General features: G+C 39.7%; 1 protein-coding gene across 1 annotated transcript in view; it reads right to left on the reverse strand.

The window, feature by feature from the left end:
* jag1b (jagged canonical Notch ligand 1b) overlaps positions 1-9,503 on the reverse strand; it is a 30,884-nt gene extending 21,381 nt beyond the window's left edge. Inside the window, exons 1-3 of the mRNA XM_088934337.1 lie at positions 9,192-9,503; positions 8,466-8,771; positions 428-485 (exon numbers count right to left, since the gene is read on the reverse strand). Coding sequence (XP_088790463.1) covers positions 428-485; positions 8,466-8,771; positions 9,192-9,263 — 436 coding nt within the window. The 5' untranslated portion in view covers positions 9,264-9,503. The remainder of the gene's footprint in view (positions 1-427; positions 486-8,465; positions 8,772-9,191) is intronic.
* Positions 9,504-16,911: the final 7,408 nt, after the last annotated feature.

The following is a 16,911-nucleotide window of genomic DNA, read 5'->3' on the forward strand; positions in this document are numbered from 1 at the left end:
AAAAACATTTTTCAGAATCATGCGAGACGCACACCCCTCCTCCCCTCCTCCCCTCCATCGTGCTCTCTCTCTCTCTCTCCCCCCTTTCGGGCCCACCTGTCAACACGCTCTCTTTAACACAGCCAAGAGGCAGAACTAGGGCAAGACAGGAAAAGGAGGACTTCCATCCTGGCCCGGACCAGAAACTGCTTGGGGGTTAATAATGTGTGTTCCCAGGCCGCGGGCCGCAGAAAAATGCAACTGATCCTGGAAAGATTCACTTCAGAGAACCTGTAGGGAGCATGGAATCGGTGCCCCCCCCCCCCCCCATCACAACACACTTTCTTTCAGGATAGAGCTCTTCACAGGAACCCATTCACCAGTGAAACAAAAAAATAGAATTCCAAATAACCCAGAAGTTTTTTTTTTTGCATAAAAAAGGACTTACTGTTATTAGTAGTGTCATTATTGAAGTCCAAGGCTTCCACTATCAGTGTGTAGGATCTCTGAAGAAAGAGAGAAAAAAAAAGGGGCAGGTCAACAGCTGAGTGACTGGAAGAGATAAAGTCCACCAGACTGTATGTACAGTCATTTTCTATGGAAGAACAAGGCAGACATCAGGCTCCAAAAGAAATCTCTTCAGATTCCAGCAGAAAGCAGTCTGCTTTTATAACATTTTATTGCGTCAATACTGCACTATTGGAGTCAATCTCCATATAGATTAAACCACAAGGTGCGATATATGCAACACTTCCACCTCTCAGGAAGATAAGGGAGTGAAGGTTCCCACATTCGAAAACGTGAATACTAAGGCATGCCTAGGATTTTTTAATTTGAAGCTTATTTTGAGGCAACTTAATGTCTTTTTCCCCTGTTGTAAAGACAAATCTGGAAATGGGGTAAGAAAAAAAAATCTTTATTACCTGGACTTTATAAGCAAATAAAGATGTTGGAAACTATTTCCTGTGGAAAAAAAGGGCACTGCAGATGTATTCTGAGGGCACAGATTATAGTTTAGCTGCTTGTGATCCTCTTGCCTCTCAAGTCCCCTTATCCAGGCAGACTAAACAGACATCTCACTTATTTCAACTCCCTTAAATGCCTGCTTATACTTCTCAGGTACCTAATCCGGAAATACCACACACCAAAATATAAACACGTATCCGTACAGATGCCGAGTTCTATTCCGAGAAGAAGTGGAACTGCGGCTATTTCACTTCACCTAGCGTTCACTATTTTCTTTTATTGCTGTTCCATTTCAAAACAAAGTACTGCTGCTTGGCTTGAAAACTAATAAAACAGGAGTTTTGTTTCCCCCTCTCACACACATGAATGCAAAGAAATGCCTGAAGAAGGCTGCACAGAAGTGGTCTGTGAGGACACCTTGGAAGGGCCATCTCAGGAGGGTCTCTTTATTTCAGCACCTCTTTGAAACGCTGGGTCTATCTTAAGGCTGTCATTGCTCTCACAAGTATCAGGTAACAGACAAAAGAACTTTGTCAAATCTGCCCTAGAGCAGAGGAGGTCTCTGTAAGACCGGGACTCTTCAGCATGGAGGACCCACTTGCACACCTACTTGTCACATTCACACAACATGCTGGTCTCACAAAGGGCTCAAAGGAATTCCAAAAATAATAAGGAAGACTCCACTGCTCTCTGCTCCCCATTCCAACTTGGAAAGCTGCCAGCTGTTCCTGCAGCCCGTATTTTCCCTCCTTCCTCAATCTGAACAAACAGAAGCTACCTATAGCAAGTTTCATCATCTTGTCTCCACATCGGTTTCCCTCTTCATGTGGCACGTAGCTGCCCCCTGATCTTTTTTTTCCTCCTTCACCGAGCTCGTAGTTCTGCTAAATCAAGACCACGCGGTTACCTAGTCTTGCTGCTGTTTCAATGAGGGTCACAAACGAGGGTACTAGTGTTCCCATTAAGGGGTGCAGTGCTAAATGTTTGGTTTAACACCCTTGTATGTTTTGCACATTTTCGGCAGGAAAGCTTAACTTTTCTTATTTATCGGTAATGCTGCTGAGCTTATTACAAGCTTGATACCACAAACATCACAGCTGTTTACCTTATAATGAAAAGCTTTTATGGGCAAATCACAACGTCTTGCTTGTAAATCAACAAGAACTATTTTTAGTGTCCCGAATATGGTACAAGGTTGACAACATCTACCCTCTTTTGAAATGAAGCCTAAATACAAGTTTCACATTCTGTTGATTGGATCTATGGTTTCACTTACTGATAGCTGTGGGAAAATACTTCAAAAGATAAAGTAAGCGTGGACAAGCCTGGACACGTTTCTAGTGTCTACTGTCAAGGGGACACCAGTAAGTTAGCTGGAAGATAGCTCAGGAACACGACTATTGGAAAAAGGGCTTTCACCTGAGTATTGATCTTGAATAAAAGAATTAATTATACCTTTAACACACTAACATGGAATCTGCTTTCTAAATCGACCACGCAGTTCAAATCTAAAACTGCGGTCAGTGGAAAAAAAAAAAGTAGTTAACACTACCTGACAGGCTACTCTGTTAGTAGAGGAGAGAAACAGACAAGTGTTCAAGTTTCCCCCCCCCCCCCCCCCCCAATCAATCTCACTTCATAATTCACTATCTGGTTATCAGCTCTGAATACCTGTGGCCTCCAGGTTCATTTTTTCCCATGCCCAGCACTGACCCTGCTTTCTCCTTTGATTTAAAGGAAAAAACATTTTATCAGACATTGTCTGACTGATAAAAGAACTGAACATCTCACCCCTAAAGAAGGTAAGAAGTGGACATTTATATCTGTATTGGAAAGAAAATCTCCAGAATAACCAAAAAGCCCAGGTTAAATGCTATAGATCTTCCAGATTCTCTTGCAAAGAAGCCAAATAACGCAAACTTTCTATTGCAATAAGTATTTCACTTGCCCAGAAAATAAAAACCCATACCTCCTATCAAGGTAATCCCTGCACATCCTTCTTATAGTAGCTCCTGCTTCGATCTCAATGAATATGGCAGACTCAATGGTACTAAGCTGCTCTGACTATCCTTTGCACTTCCTGACATGACCATACTCTCAGGTACGCAGTTTGCAGTAGCTGCTGGCCAGAATACCCGGCCTTTGACAGACTAGCTCTTTCAGCTAATTCAGATGGTGTCATTTCAGATGTTGGTAATGGGAATGAAGGCTTTCCTGGTAGTGATGCCTCTCCTGTATGAAAGCAATTTATTTATATGACCGTTTAAGCCAATAAATGTGCAGGTTACTCTGGTGATGGAACTGCCAAGTCTATCTCTCTTTTCTAATTACTATGGCAAGGAGCTGCAGTATCGACTGCAAACTTTTCAGATTTATTTAGGCACACATTTTACCAATGTGTAAATACACATTATGATTACTAGGGATCAAGGGTAAAACAGGTTCAATTCAAATGAAATTGTGAATTAAGGCAAGAAACAAATTGCCTTTTTACGTACGGTTGAAAGTTTATCATCTTTAGTCCCTGCAAATGCAGTAACAGGCTGATATAATAATTTTGGAAAACTGTTCAAATTATAGAGTTCTCATGTGCCTAGTTATTTAAAAAGGAAAAGCTACCTCATTCATCATGTCTTTAAAATGCTCTTCAGAATAAGAAATATTTTAAATGAAATTAAATTAATTTACCCTGTGGCTTAATAAAATTATGGAGACTACTACTGCACCTCTGCATATTTTTTTTAATTAAAAGAAAATACCACATTTTTACATTGAGTGCAACAGATTACACTTTATTGCCACATTAAGGATGGCCTGTGAAACCAAAGCTATCATTGCTGCCAAAATCCTTTTCTTCAAGGCTTTGTCCCCGACACAGAACCAAGTCTGGTCAGCCCTAAATTTCAGAGGTCTTGCTCTTGTAGAATGGCAAAAACCACAAAAAAATACCACTGCACAAACTCTGAGTGTGTAGCATTGAATACACGGGGCTGAAGTCTGACCAGGCAGGCCTTTTGGAATAATGAGTATTCTGTGAATATGTAATATGCTGAATTTGCCATTATGTGAAGTAAGGTCATGGTTTGTCTGAGAGCCGATCTCTGCTGAGTCTACTGCTGCTTCCTGTTGCTTGTCCTGTAGTAGCATTATTTCTGGATGGGGCCCATTATGTTCTGTAATCCTCACTGCAGTCAGTTTGGGTATGCTATTGTTCTTGGTTAATATCAGCTGTGACTGCTTCTGTCTGGGTGGCCAGACCGTAATGTGCTCCAAACTCCAAATGTACGGGCCATAAATGCACAAAAATCAAAACCTATCAAGCTCTGATTTGATCTGCAACATAAAGATGCTGATGGTTATTCTTTGTGTTCAGATGCTATTTTATGGGGTGCCAAAGAATATGTTAACCTGAACAAGAATAATCCTCTGTTGCCAACAGACCTATTTTCTAGGTATCAGGGGTTGCCTGGTTGCTCTATTACTTTTACCTATTCAGAGAACCCATTGATAGCTTCATTTAATACACCAGTTACAATAGGCACTAAGGTTAAAAGATGGCATACCTGGTGTTCAGTCAAGCACAACACCCACAAAGAGCAAGTGTGAACAAGAGGCCATTCTACTGACTAATTCAGGCTGAGCTGGAAAGGATTGTAAAACCTTTGAAACCAACGTGAACCGTTTCTTATTCTTCCTGAATAACATTTTTTCTTAAAGTGTTAAGCATTTATAGAGTTCGCTGTTGAAATCAGTTGTGTATAAGACATAGGAAAACATCTTCAGGATATGTGCAAAAAGCTGTCAGCAGGCAAACCTAACTGTAACTGAGTAATTCATTGAAAATGCAAGTGAGGTGCACAGAGCTAATACAAATGACTGGCATATCAGCAAATATTTTGAACTAGACAAACTCAGACACAAACTCCTCTGTCATTTTAAATTATCTTCAAGACAGGCTGCAAGTAAAAGCTTCTGTACAACATTACTTGACATAGTGCCTTTACATAATGATCAATATCTACAAAGTCAGATAGTGACTACTATCTACACTTTATTCAAATTTCATTACATAATGCCAGTACTGTGACCAAAAAAAGGTTTAGGTTTCATACCTAAAAAAATTCAGATAGTTTCCAATACACAAATGAAGAAGCTATTAACCACTGATAGCTTACTGATAGAGAAAACTGAGAAACAAGAGAAGCTGTTACCAAATTAGTATTGAGAGAAGATATCTGTCTTTTAGTTGATTTAAAATACAAACCAATGAGAAACCTCACAGTGTGCTGTCTGAACATGGCTGCATTTTAAGGTTAAGCAGTTACAGCTAAATCTTATCATCACTGTTATACAGACTGTACTGTATTAAACCCTAAAACAAAATGGGTAAGGAGAGGACAGATTGACTGAGTTACCAGCTTTCCCAGGGAAATTTAGACCCACCCACCCAAAGCCACAAAACAGACCTACAATTTTGCTAATTTGCTCGATTGCTCTATAAAAAAAAACATCCTTTAACTCTTTAAACATTGAGATAAAAAAATCCGTTTTCGTGCAATTAGATTTCCCCAGCATCAACATTATAAGACAAGTCCTATTTTTAAACAGGTAATCCCACCTGAACCTCATCCGCCACTAATTACATGCAATTTGCAAGGCGCACAATGTCGTGTTCCAGCGGCGCTTTCTAAAATTCTGATTAAAATAAACGCGACATGAATCCAGAGGTGCTCGCGTCTGGAGCTGCACAGAACGCACAAAATTTCACCGACTTGTGAGTTAGCTTTTTTTTCCCCCCCACTACAACCCTTTATTTCCAATATCAATTCATAGACTTAAAAAAAAAACCCTCCCCCTTCCCCTTTTATTCTCTTTCTTTCTTCTTTGAGGAAACAAGCAGTAGAGTTTTGGTTCCTTTTAGAACTTGGTTCCTTGAAATCAATCCAGTCATTGCAGGTGCACTCAGTTGCTTTTCCATGCTCGTCTGTTACCTAGCAACTTATTCAAGCCTTCAATCATTTTAGCCCATTTACTGCCCACCGCCGCCCCATACATCATTCACGACTAGGGCACTCACAATCCCATACGGCAGAATAGGTACAGCAACTTTAAAAATCACATGCAAACAAGCATTTACAAAATAGCTGTTTTTTTACGCCATTCTCAAAAGTGCGATATTTGTTTGCTATGCTCCCCAAATCCACTCTAGTTTCCAATTAGACAATTAAACGGCAATCCCAGTGTTGCCTATTATGACCCAAATTGCTAGGTAAAAGTCCTGTGGAAAAGGAAGTATGCAAGATGACAATGTCTAATTAGTCTCCTCAATAAAGGAATATTGGAGCAGGTCTGAAAAAAGGGGGGTATTAAAAAAAAAGTTGCCAGGGAAACAGGCCTTTTTATAACAATATGATCTCATTGCCAGGAATGCATCTTTTCAACAGCTAATCCTCCTCCAGCCGCAATAGTAAATTAATGTTGGGAATAATTTCCTCATTAAAGTTACCCCCTGATAGATTTGATGATAAATACTCTCCCTTCCCCCCCCCCTCCAAAAAAAAACGCAGTTTCATCTCCAAGCAGCATTATTGTACCAGCATAAACCTTACAACGGCACACAGCACTTATAATTTTTTTGCAATATGGAAAACCATTCCCTTACTACAGACGCGCTCCTTTTAACGGTGGGCTTTTTTTTATTGCTTGTGCTTCTATTACATACCAGCTGAGCGGGTAGCACGTTGGTGCGACTGACCTGTACAATATAGCATTACAAACGTGTTTTGACACAGCGAGGAAGTTATGGTCTATGGAAAATTCGATACTCTGTTTAAGTCATGCTTGGGGTGGCAATGAAAAGTATCTTTTCCGCGTTTTTGATTCAGGTGAACAGCAGGACTTAAGTGAAGAATGCAACGCGCTCCGCGATAATACTCCGATCTGACCAAAGCAATTTGTGTGCGCACTAATTCATGAACTCACACGGAGTCTACAACTGCAATAAGCCGCCCGTAGGTCGGCGAGAAGCTCTCGTTTAGACTCACAGGGGACAGCACTCTTTCTCTCTATGAAAATCTCAGGTCTTGGAGGTAAATTCTATTTAAACCCAGTTTACAGCTTCTAAGGCTTAAGTGTTGCTTCCTCCTTCTGTATTGTATGCTCAACTTCAGACCAGATAACCCAGGTGTTTTTATAACCCAGTACTAAAGGCGTTTCAAAACACCTTACGCCATTGTTTGAGCAGTTAACTTCTTCTGCACGAAAGGCAAACATCCCTGAACACCACTTCCTCAGCGAGTCCACCAGTCCGGGGCCTGAACTGAAAGAAATAACCGCTTCGCACCACCAGACCCCACATTTCATTAACACTGCAAAACACAGGGGGCGGGTGAAAATAAATCCGGCAAACCCTGCTTGTTAAACATTTGCAACAACGTAAAATTATAGGAAAATTTTAGTTACAGCAAACGGTCACGCCAAAGTCTAGAATTCCCTTTTATTTATTTTTTTTACGATTAGTAAGTAACACGCTGTGTATTTTTCAGACAGAATGATTATGCAGGGATATTTTTGCGAAATCTAGAGTCCTAACGTTTCCTTTAGGTTTCCCCCTGTTCAGCAAAAGCTGAAAGTCACTAACAGGACCGAAAACTCGCGTTTTAAATAAACTCGGTGCCTTTCAAAGTTTTTAAATAATGAATGCCAAGCTTAAATGGCAAAAATACGTTAACTTTGTAACTGCTTCTAACTGTACCTCATCAGCTCTGTTCTGCTATGTCATTAGTTAGTCGGGCCACCAATGACTTGACCCTCCGCAGTTCAGAGCTGACTAATTCACATGTTCTGACCACTCATTGTAAAGAAATTCCTCATTAACCAACCGGCAGAGGAACCTCGACATGGTTAAAAATACAAATCTAAAATATAAAAGCATGACTGGGTGAGAACCGCAGTACCTTGTTCTGTCTTCACGCGGCTTTGACTTCAAAATGCAGCTTTTCTTTTTCTGTGATATCATAAAAATATCGCGAACACATAGTCCTTGAGACCAGGGTTTGCGGGGGGTGTATAAATAAGCTGCCTAGGTGAGAAAAGTACAAGATCTCACCGTAGTGCACGACCTTACAGCACACGTATTGTATTGCCAACCTATGGCTGGTGATGTTGGGGCTCCGGCTCACTAGCTACCTGGCGATCGCAAGCAGTCCGACCTCCCTCAACACACACATCAGCCCCACAAAACGTCCTGACAGCGTCACGAATTCACAACTTTGGTTTCACACAAGCAAAGCGTTGACTTTTCAACCAGTCGATTGGTCATAGGTGTAAAAAAAAAAGATCATCCCCGCAACTCGAACGCGGGCTATGTACCAGCAAGAGAGAAAAAAAAAAACGAACTGCAGCGTTTACCCCCCCCCGATCCCCAATGAACTGGGGAGTTGGTAAAGCGCTCGACACCCATAACCCATTAGCTAAGGCATTATCAGAAATAAGAAATATGGGTACACCAATCCACTCACCGGCCAAGCAAAAGTGAAAGGCAATACTATCCTGGATTTCTCATTCCGCTTGATGTTCTTCAAAGAAAATGTATTTCCCCCGATGACAGACGTAGATCCAGATCCGAAGCTGCATGCCCCCTCAGCAGAAACCCTGGACTGGTATTCCTTCAAGCAGACTTTGAAATAAGTATCACATTCATCTCTCATGCATTTTCGGTCTGCTGCATTCCTAGTGCCATCGCAACACATCCCGTTTTGTAACTCGCCATTCACATTCTGCATCGATAAGATCTGTAGCTCGAACGACCCTGATGCCAGCGACACCTGTTAAAAAAAGAAAAAAGATTTAAAAAAGCAGGTTAGACATACGTTCTTGGTGCGAGAACTGCGTTACGTCTAAATAAGCAACACAACTATAAGCGAAACGTTTTTTTTTTAACAACTGAGCACTGCTTCTTGCCGCATGATTTAGAAGTTATCCGAATCGTTCTCAGACGGAGCCCCTTAAAAGTCTTCCCTAAAGAAAAATATCCCCAAAAAGAGCCATCCGAGTTTAAATGTCCGCCGATACAAGTTGTTTAGAATACAATCAGGTGACAGCGCAAAGTGAAATCTCGGTCTTCAGTCAAAAAAAAGGACTTTCCGAGCCAGACATGAGGGGAAAAAAAAATAAAAGAAAAATGCTAAGCGTGAATCCCGTACACAGAAATGCAACCAGCTTTGACAAGGAAACTTTCCACGTACCTTGGCTCGCAAGCAAAATAAAACGGCGTGCAAAGAAAGAGCAGCAAGGAATGAACTCCGTTTTAAAATCATGCCTCTTCTCTCTGGTGTTGCTGCTTGCTTTGAAACTAAAACTCCGGCCGACTCACGGCTCTAATATACTCCTCCGATTTGAACATGCACGAGTGGAGAACAACACTTTTTTTTTCAGTAAAGCACGGATTTCAAATGCAAAACAGCCTGCCTCCTTTTATCACTTTATCCTTCTGCAGCCTTTATTATTATTGTTCTTATTCTTTTTTTTGCTAATCAGCTGCAACACAATACACACGAGCTAAGAAAACGCCGTCTGCGAGTGACTGTTCCATCTATACAGCAAGTCCGGGGAGTGAGGGGGGGTGAGGACGCATGCGTCTCGTGAATATTCAAGAGACGGGGAGGTCGGACGATGCAAACCCCACCCTGTCTTTAAGTCCCCTTGTCTTGCACTGGAGTATAGCTCATAAATTAGATAAGCCGCATCCGAGATAAGGAAAACCCGGAATACTTCCAAGACTGAGTGTTATTGTGCTGCAGCGCGGTGGATATTTCGGCCCCGGGTCCTGCCCCCGTTTCAGGGAAAAAAAAAATGATTGCACAATACCAAGAAATACAGTCGAATCTGAGAGGAAAGACCACAATCTCTACTTTCAATTAAACGAGTGAAGGAAATCGTTAAAGACTCCGCGGTACCGTGCACGTCGTATATTAAAATCAAAATCGCCTGCTGCTGCTACTGCTGCAAAAAAAAAGGCGCACTTTAACTTAAGCAACACAGGGTCTCAGGTTGCTGAGAAATAAAATGGGATAAAAAATAATCTTATCAAATCATTTCTAACCCTTCCAGAATGCTCTCGCTTTTGAGTCCTCTATAGTCAATTCTCAAACCTGACGTTTTGGTAGTGATATAAAATATGTCTGCGAAAAGTGATAATGTTTTATAGGCTGTTCCTCTCGAGGCGGTTTTAGGATCAATTTGGAATAGACGGTAATGCTTTCTCTGTTTATTGGCTTAAATTCCTCAAAATCAGAACAAAGCGAGAACAGGACAGTAGAACACAAGAGCCTCCACACCAATTCCTATAGTCATCGTCACAGCCTCCTCCACCTTTCCCCTTAGAAGATCCCGAATAGCGTGTGATACAGGCACTATTGCAGCATGTGTACGGCCGTTTCAGCTGCCGTGCTCCACGCCTAAACCGCAACACCTCCTCCTCCTCCCTGGACCTGAGAAGTTCACAGCTCCTTATAAATAATGTCAAGATAGGACAGCGTCCAGTAATGCCAGGAGACAGAATGCGGGGGTTCCCAAACCAGCGCCGAAGGTTTATTTCCAGTTTTTTTTTCCAGACTAAACTCGTTTCTGCTCGCTATTTAGAAAGAAAAGTCTTCGGGGAGAGAAAGCAATATCCTTGTTTTGCAAAGCGAACACAGAGGAAGAAATCTGTTCGCCAAAGCACAACCACACCAGGATATGACTAACACAGGTGTGAAATGGTGCCCACAGAATGGCAGGATGTACACCAACGGGCTCGGAACAAGCCTCATGAGAGCTTCTATAAGGGGTCAAGTACAGTATGGTCGGTGGAGAAAATTCAGATGAATCATTCAATGTTTAGGATCTTTGGATGTTTAATTTATTTCACCAAAATGCTGTGCCTGCACCTCACTTCAACTTTATCATGCAAATCCCAGCTCCAATTAACTGCTGCTGAAAGTGTCGGTGGACCAGTAGGTGGTGCTTTTCCTTCTGGAGGAGAATTTCCAAAAACCAATGTCCCCAGTACAGTGACTGGAGGACAATGTGCTGTAGAAGGTGCCACCCTTCACATGAGGTGTTAAAAAGATCCTAACTAGTGGGTTATTAGAGATCACATGGCACTATTCAGGAAAGTAGAGTTTCCTTACTCCATTCCCCCTGCTTCGCAAAAGTTCCCCTTATTCAACTGGTGAAGCAATGTCTCAATTCTGTAGCTGATCTGCAAAGTACTGGGGCTCCTGGAGAACTGCAATTGTGGATTAAGCAGGTCTCCTCCTACACATTAAGCACTTTGGGATCTTTTTGGGACTAAAAGCAGTATGTACGTAAATATGGTGGGTAGCTGCGTCAGCATGCGTAGGCTGCAAAGGAACAAGTAATAGGTTTATTCCATGCTGAAAAAAAGAAGAAAGAGAACACAACGTTTCGGCCGTGGAGCCTTCTTCAGGTGTGTCACACACCTTCAGGTGTGTCACACATTGACACACCTGAAGAAGGCTCCACGGCCGAAACGTTGTGTTCTCTTTCTTCTTTTTTTCAGCATGGAATAAACCTATTACTTGTTCGTATGTAAATATGGCCAATTGTCCTTATTGCTCCAAATACTGACAGTTGCAGGCTACAATGTCTGAGGGGAACAGAAGTTAGCTCTCATCTTAAAAGCATAGAGTGAATGATGAGACTACATCCTGGGATAGGACACCTATCCTTCACATGACACACATACACCCAAAGTTTAGAGACTCCAGTTAACCCAGCCAGCTTGCCTTTAGAATGCAGAAGGAAAGCAGTGGACTCTGAGTAAACCCAAACTAAAACTGCAGAGAACATGCAAACTTCACATGGAAGTTGCCTCATGCTGTAATCAAACCAGGAACCTAAAGAGCTGTGAGGTGGCCCTTGATAATTATGAACTTTTTAAATTTCTCATGTTTATGACACTATTATTGGTGTCAAGTTTGCTTCAAGCCTTTTTAAATGTGAATGTCGAAAACATATTCCAGAAATTCAGGAAACACCAGTTTTTGAAGTCTTCAATTATTATTTTGTAACAGAGAAAAAAAGGTAATGGCTCTTATCTCCATTTCATGAACTCAAGGTGTCTGAAACAGGACCCAATAGCTTTATTATTATTTATTATTCAATTATCAGAATTCTGTATGTCTTATACACCAGATTTTGGGTCAGCATATGACTTAATATCTTAGGATGTGGTGTAGTTGACTGGAAAATTAGAGAGCTTCTGTTCTATATTCTAGTGTTCTTTACAAAAACTCAGTTTGTGTAGAAAAAAAGGCTTTGAAAATACTTGGTATTCTCGCTCCCTAAATGCACAATACCAATATGTTAACATCACATCTTTGGTTGTTAAGCATTCATTAAAGAAAGAACTAAAAGGAGCTAAATGCATAGACCAGGTGTGTTCAGTTCTAGCATGATTTGAATTGGAAAACATATTGTGAAATATTTATAGTTAACTATAAAAGTATAGAAATAGTTTTGCCACAAAATGACAGTATTTTCATAAGGTTACATAAAAAACTTCCCCTGATCTGATCTGAACTGAACTTCCCCTGAACTGATCTGAAGTAAATGTATCAAAGTACGCTACTGGTTTTTGCCAACCTCACAAAATCTACAGTACAGTATATATTGCATTCCAGTCATTCAATTTTTGCATCATCCTTCTTATATGTGTATTATTGTAATGTCTGGCCGACTCAACTGAAACTAAATTGTTTTGATATCAAATCACATACTAGTATGTACTTTCTCTTATTAATTTGGATATTTGCAATAGTCATGCTTGTAAATCCAGCTAATTAAAGCAAACTGTTAAAGGCACTGTTATGGTGTTACATAAAGCACAATATTTCTATATAAATTCTAAACAGTTGTATTTCAAGCCACAAAAATTTGCTTTTGCAACACTCGTAAAAGTATATAGCAGTATCCAGTCTTGCAAAGGCAGTAATATGTTTACCAACGGCAGTATATTTCGGTCACTACTGATGCAGAAAGTAAATCTTAAGTACTAAGTAATATTTGTAGTTTTGGTAACAGTGAAACGGCAGTCAAAACTATATAGTATTTCATGTAACCAATTAAGTCAACTAAGTCTTCAGACCACCAATTTAAAAATTCCTGTTTAGGTAGACTGTTACCAAAAGCACCATTAAACCATACAAAGATACTTGCAAACTGTAGTAGCACGTATTCATCTTAACTTATGTTGGATGAAGGTTCAATGAATATTTGTTAATGTCTTTGTTATCATTTAATTCAAATGCAGTATTTGCTTATCTAGATGCCCTATAGCGCTTTCCGAACCCCATTGCTATGTGCAGTGTAATTTGTAGAGATGTGAGGATGTGAGATTTGTGGGTGTGTTCCTGTAGGAGTCCCATCGAGCTCTATTTTTTTCAGTACGACGTGCTTTGTAAATACATGACACCACAAACACTAAATATCCTGTGTCTCGCTTTGATAACGCTTTGAGGTCACTGGGACAGAGTTTGCATCTACTAAGTCAATGAATCACACGCCGATGTACCTAATACGGTACGGTGGTGCAGTGGGATATATTATATACATATTCATTAAAGTAAAACATACAGTTAAAACCCATTGATATTGGAATGTTTGAAAAAAATGTTGTCTAGACTTTTTTTTAAGCAAGTTTTTGTCTTGTAGGTTTTGCTTTAAGGTGATACGATATTTGCTTGTGATAACTGAGTCCACATACATTCATATAGATTTTAGAGATGTTAACCCCGATAACCTCCTGGTTTTTAGGTAAGGAATAGGAAGATAACTAGACGGAGCACTCACCGGCTGTCTCTACAGCTATTTTTATACTTACTCGAAAAAAGTATTTCCACAAGAACGAGAAAACAATTTATTAGGTAATATCTAGGACATTTGAAAATTAAAACAATTATCAACTTTTGAAAGGACTGATTGCTAACTCTTCCAAAACAGAGAAACGCAGAGATCTTTGTAAGGATAGGGCACGGATCCCTTTTAGACCCTTTCCAACGCACCCGTAATCCGATTTAAAATGCCTGGGTTCCTCTTATTGGGAACATGCGTTCAAAACCATTGTTCTCGGTATTATAATAATCACTAAGACCAGGTATTGAGGGCGAGAGGCAGGGCTCCGACAATGCACACGTTTCGCTCAGGTCTTAGACCCAGCTGTTGTACGACCAGCATTTAAATCAATGAAACAAATTGCAATTGAAAAGCGGCAGAAGGGTTCGGAGCTTAAGATCCATCTATCTTGGTGCAACTCTTTCAAGGGTCGATCTTCGTCTCTAATGTGAGTTTCAAAAGAATCGGAAAAAAAAGGAAAAGGGGGGTAGTTCTTTATGGAAGGGAGACCCGAAGGAACAAAGACGATGGTCTTTATTCTCAAATTAGAGCAGCTGCTGTCTACCAATCGTGCTCCATTGAAAGCCATCAACTTTTGAAAGAAACATGGGCATTTGAAACTGTTGCTACAATAATTGTTCGACATTCAGTTTTAGCCACAGAAGGAGGTTTAATGAGGGAAAAGTAGGGCTCAAGTTCAAACAGATTAAGTCAATAATTTTGAGAGAACAGATTGTCCGGGCTACTAACTTGAAAGTACTTAGGACTGTTACTCCTGCAGTCAGGGCATTTCTATTTAATAGCGGGTGTTTTAAAGAAACTATTTCAAAAGACAATATTGGCCGACTTCATTTCCAGATAGGAAGCTGAATAACACAGTAATATGGTTCCAGGCTTTCTTTGCAAAAGATGTAGCAAAGCAACAGACAGCTCACAGGTTATATCTTTTGATAAACTGAGAGCGTTTGTTAGATTGCCATATGCTATACAGTACAAAAAGGTGGTTTCCTAAAATATATGTGTTGTTGTGTATAGATCTGAAAATATCCACATTTTGTGCTTCACAGGAATGCAAATTATTTAATAGTTATATATTATTATTATTCAAAATATGAAAGGACAATGTTACAGAAATACACGTAAAGCCTGGCATATCATATTTTTAGAGTTTTGATCAATTCTGCTCATTATTTATTCACATAACTTACAAGACAAATTAGTGCAGCTACCTTTTCTTCATGTATGGCCAAACTATGAACTTGCTAAGTTCACCCTTCTGTGAGCTCTGTAAGGTAGACATTTCCTTTGTCCAGTGGCAATGTGAAGACCACCATTCATATGCAAGATGAAAAAATATTTTATAAAATCTCTAAAGGGAATTTCCAGAAGTTCTGCACAGATGGAATACGACTGTGACATTATTTTGGAAAATATATGTTGCTCTTCCAAACATTACCCTGTTAAAGTTTATTGCTTTACATACTGCTATTCCTAATTAAATTGTAGAAGGCCATCTCTTCTCAGGCTGTCTGCAGACATTCTGGTAAATATTCCCTGCTGTCTTCATAATAAAATGATGCTATACAGTAATTCTCTTTATCAAATATTTTTATTCTGAACAAAGTAATAATTAATTGAACAGCTTGGTCTGTGGAATGATAAAGTAAAATACGTTTTACTACTCGGTGAGTGTAATTGATTCAGCCAAGAGAGGGTTTACAGTATAAGAGTTTTCCCCTGTCTAACCCTAATGAAAGACAAACAGATTATCTCGTCACCTCCATATGGTTCTCTCAAAGTGTATCTGACTGTTGAGGTTTGTTACCACAGTTACTTTAATTAGCTAATTGAAAGGAGGAAGGGTCTCACAATCGCATAAGCAGACAATAGAATTTTACCAGGGCCCCTGGTGGAAAGGGATTTGATTAACTGTTAAATAGCCCCTGCCCTCCATACCTACATTGCCCTCTAGTGGTTGTGGCGCAATAACTTGTTGATCCAGGGATTCTCAAGTCCTGGGATAAAGGTAATTAGCAACCCTTATAATATTTCGCCATCAGTTAATGATTTATTTCAATTATACTGCTGCTTGGTCATACAGTGAAATGGTATTAGTGTATTAGTCATGAAAACAGGGCAAAATTGTATTTTCTGTTGTCAGTTGTCGTGAAGTGACGTTTTTTCCTTGTTATCACCTTTAAGTTACTGTATAACAGTTCTGCAAATTTCCATTTTGTTCAGTAGCCATCCATTTTTCTATGTTAATCCTGTTTCTGATCTGAGGGGTTGATTTCTGCTGGAGAAGAGGTATAAAAATGACCTTATGCTATGGAGCCTGTTGGCTTTTTATCTGAATGGAAAAAAAAACAGGAGACCCTAGTAAATGCTTCTCTTTTACTATAGTAGCTATGGTACTGAGCTAGGTGTGTATTTGACAATGAGAAGCAAATTTCTTCAGAGAAAATGGATGGTAATTTTGTATACTTTACAAGAATATTGACTCTAGATTGGCACTAGTGTTTACTTTTAAGTGCCAAGAGCTTTGGTTATGGACATCTAAACAAACACATTGTGTCATAGTTATTTTGGTTTATTCACTAGATTTTATGAAAGCACTTATAACAGTGTTGTTACAGTATGAGCCTGTTACAGCGATGTAGCCCTCTGTCTTTTGGGAGGTGTCTGTCAATGAACCACACACCTCTCATTAAACTGTGTGCATCTTTTTAAGATTTTATTTCTGTTATTGTGCCTTTTTACTTATTATGCAAAACAATCAAACAAGACAAACTGGATAAACAGTGCAATATCTCTTCAGATACAGACCCTAATGTTGCATGGATTACATCTCATTATATCGGGTGGGTTTATTGAACTGTAAACAGTTACAATTCAAAATTGTAAAAAATTGGGAAAAAAATGCATTTTTGGTAGAAAATGCAAGTCTCATCTCCCTTTGAATCAAGGACTTTAAACAAATGGACAAAATGTAATCTATATGTTGTGTGTATATATATATAAAATTATATAAACAAGAATACTCAACTAAAATGTGCAGACATTTGTGAA

Source organism: Atractosteus spatula, chromosome 15 (genome assembly GCF_055471065.1).
Source record: "Atractosteus spatula isolate fAtrSpa1 chromosome 15, fAtrSpa1.hap1, whole genome shotgun sequence".
Classification (NCBI taxonomy): Eukaryota; Metazoa; Chordata; class Actinopteri; order Semionotiformes; family Lepisosteidae; genus Atractosteus; species Atractosteus spatula.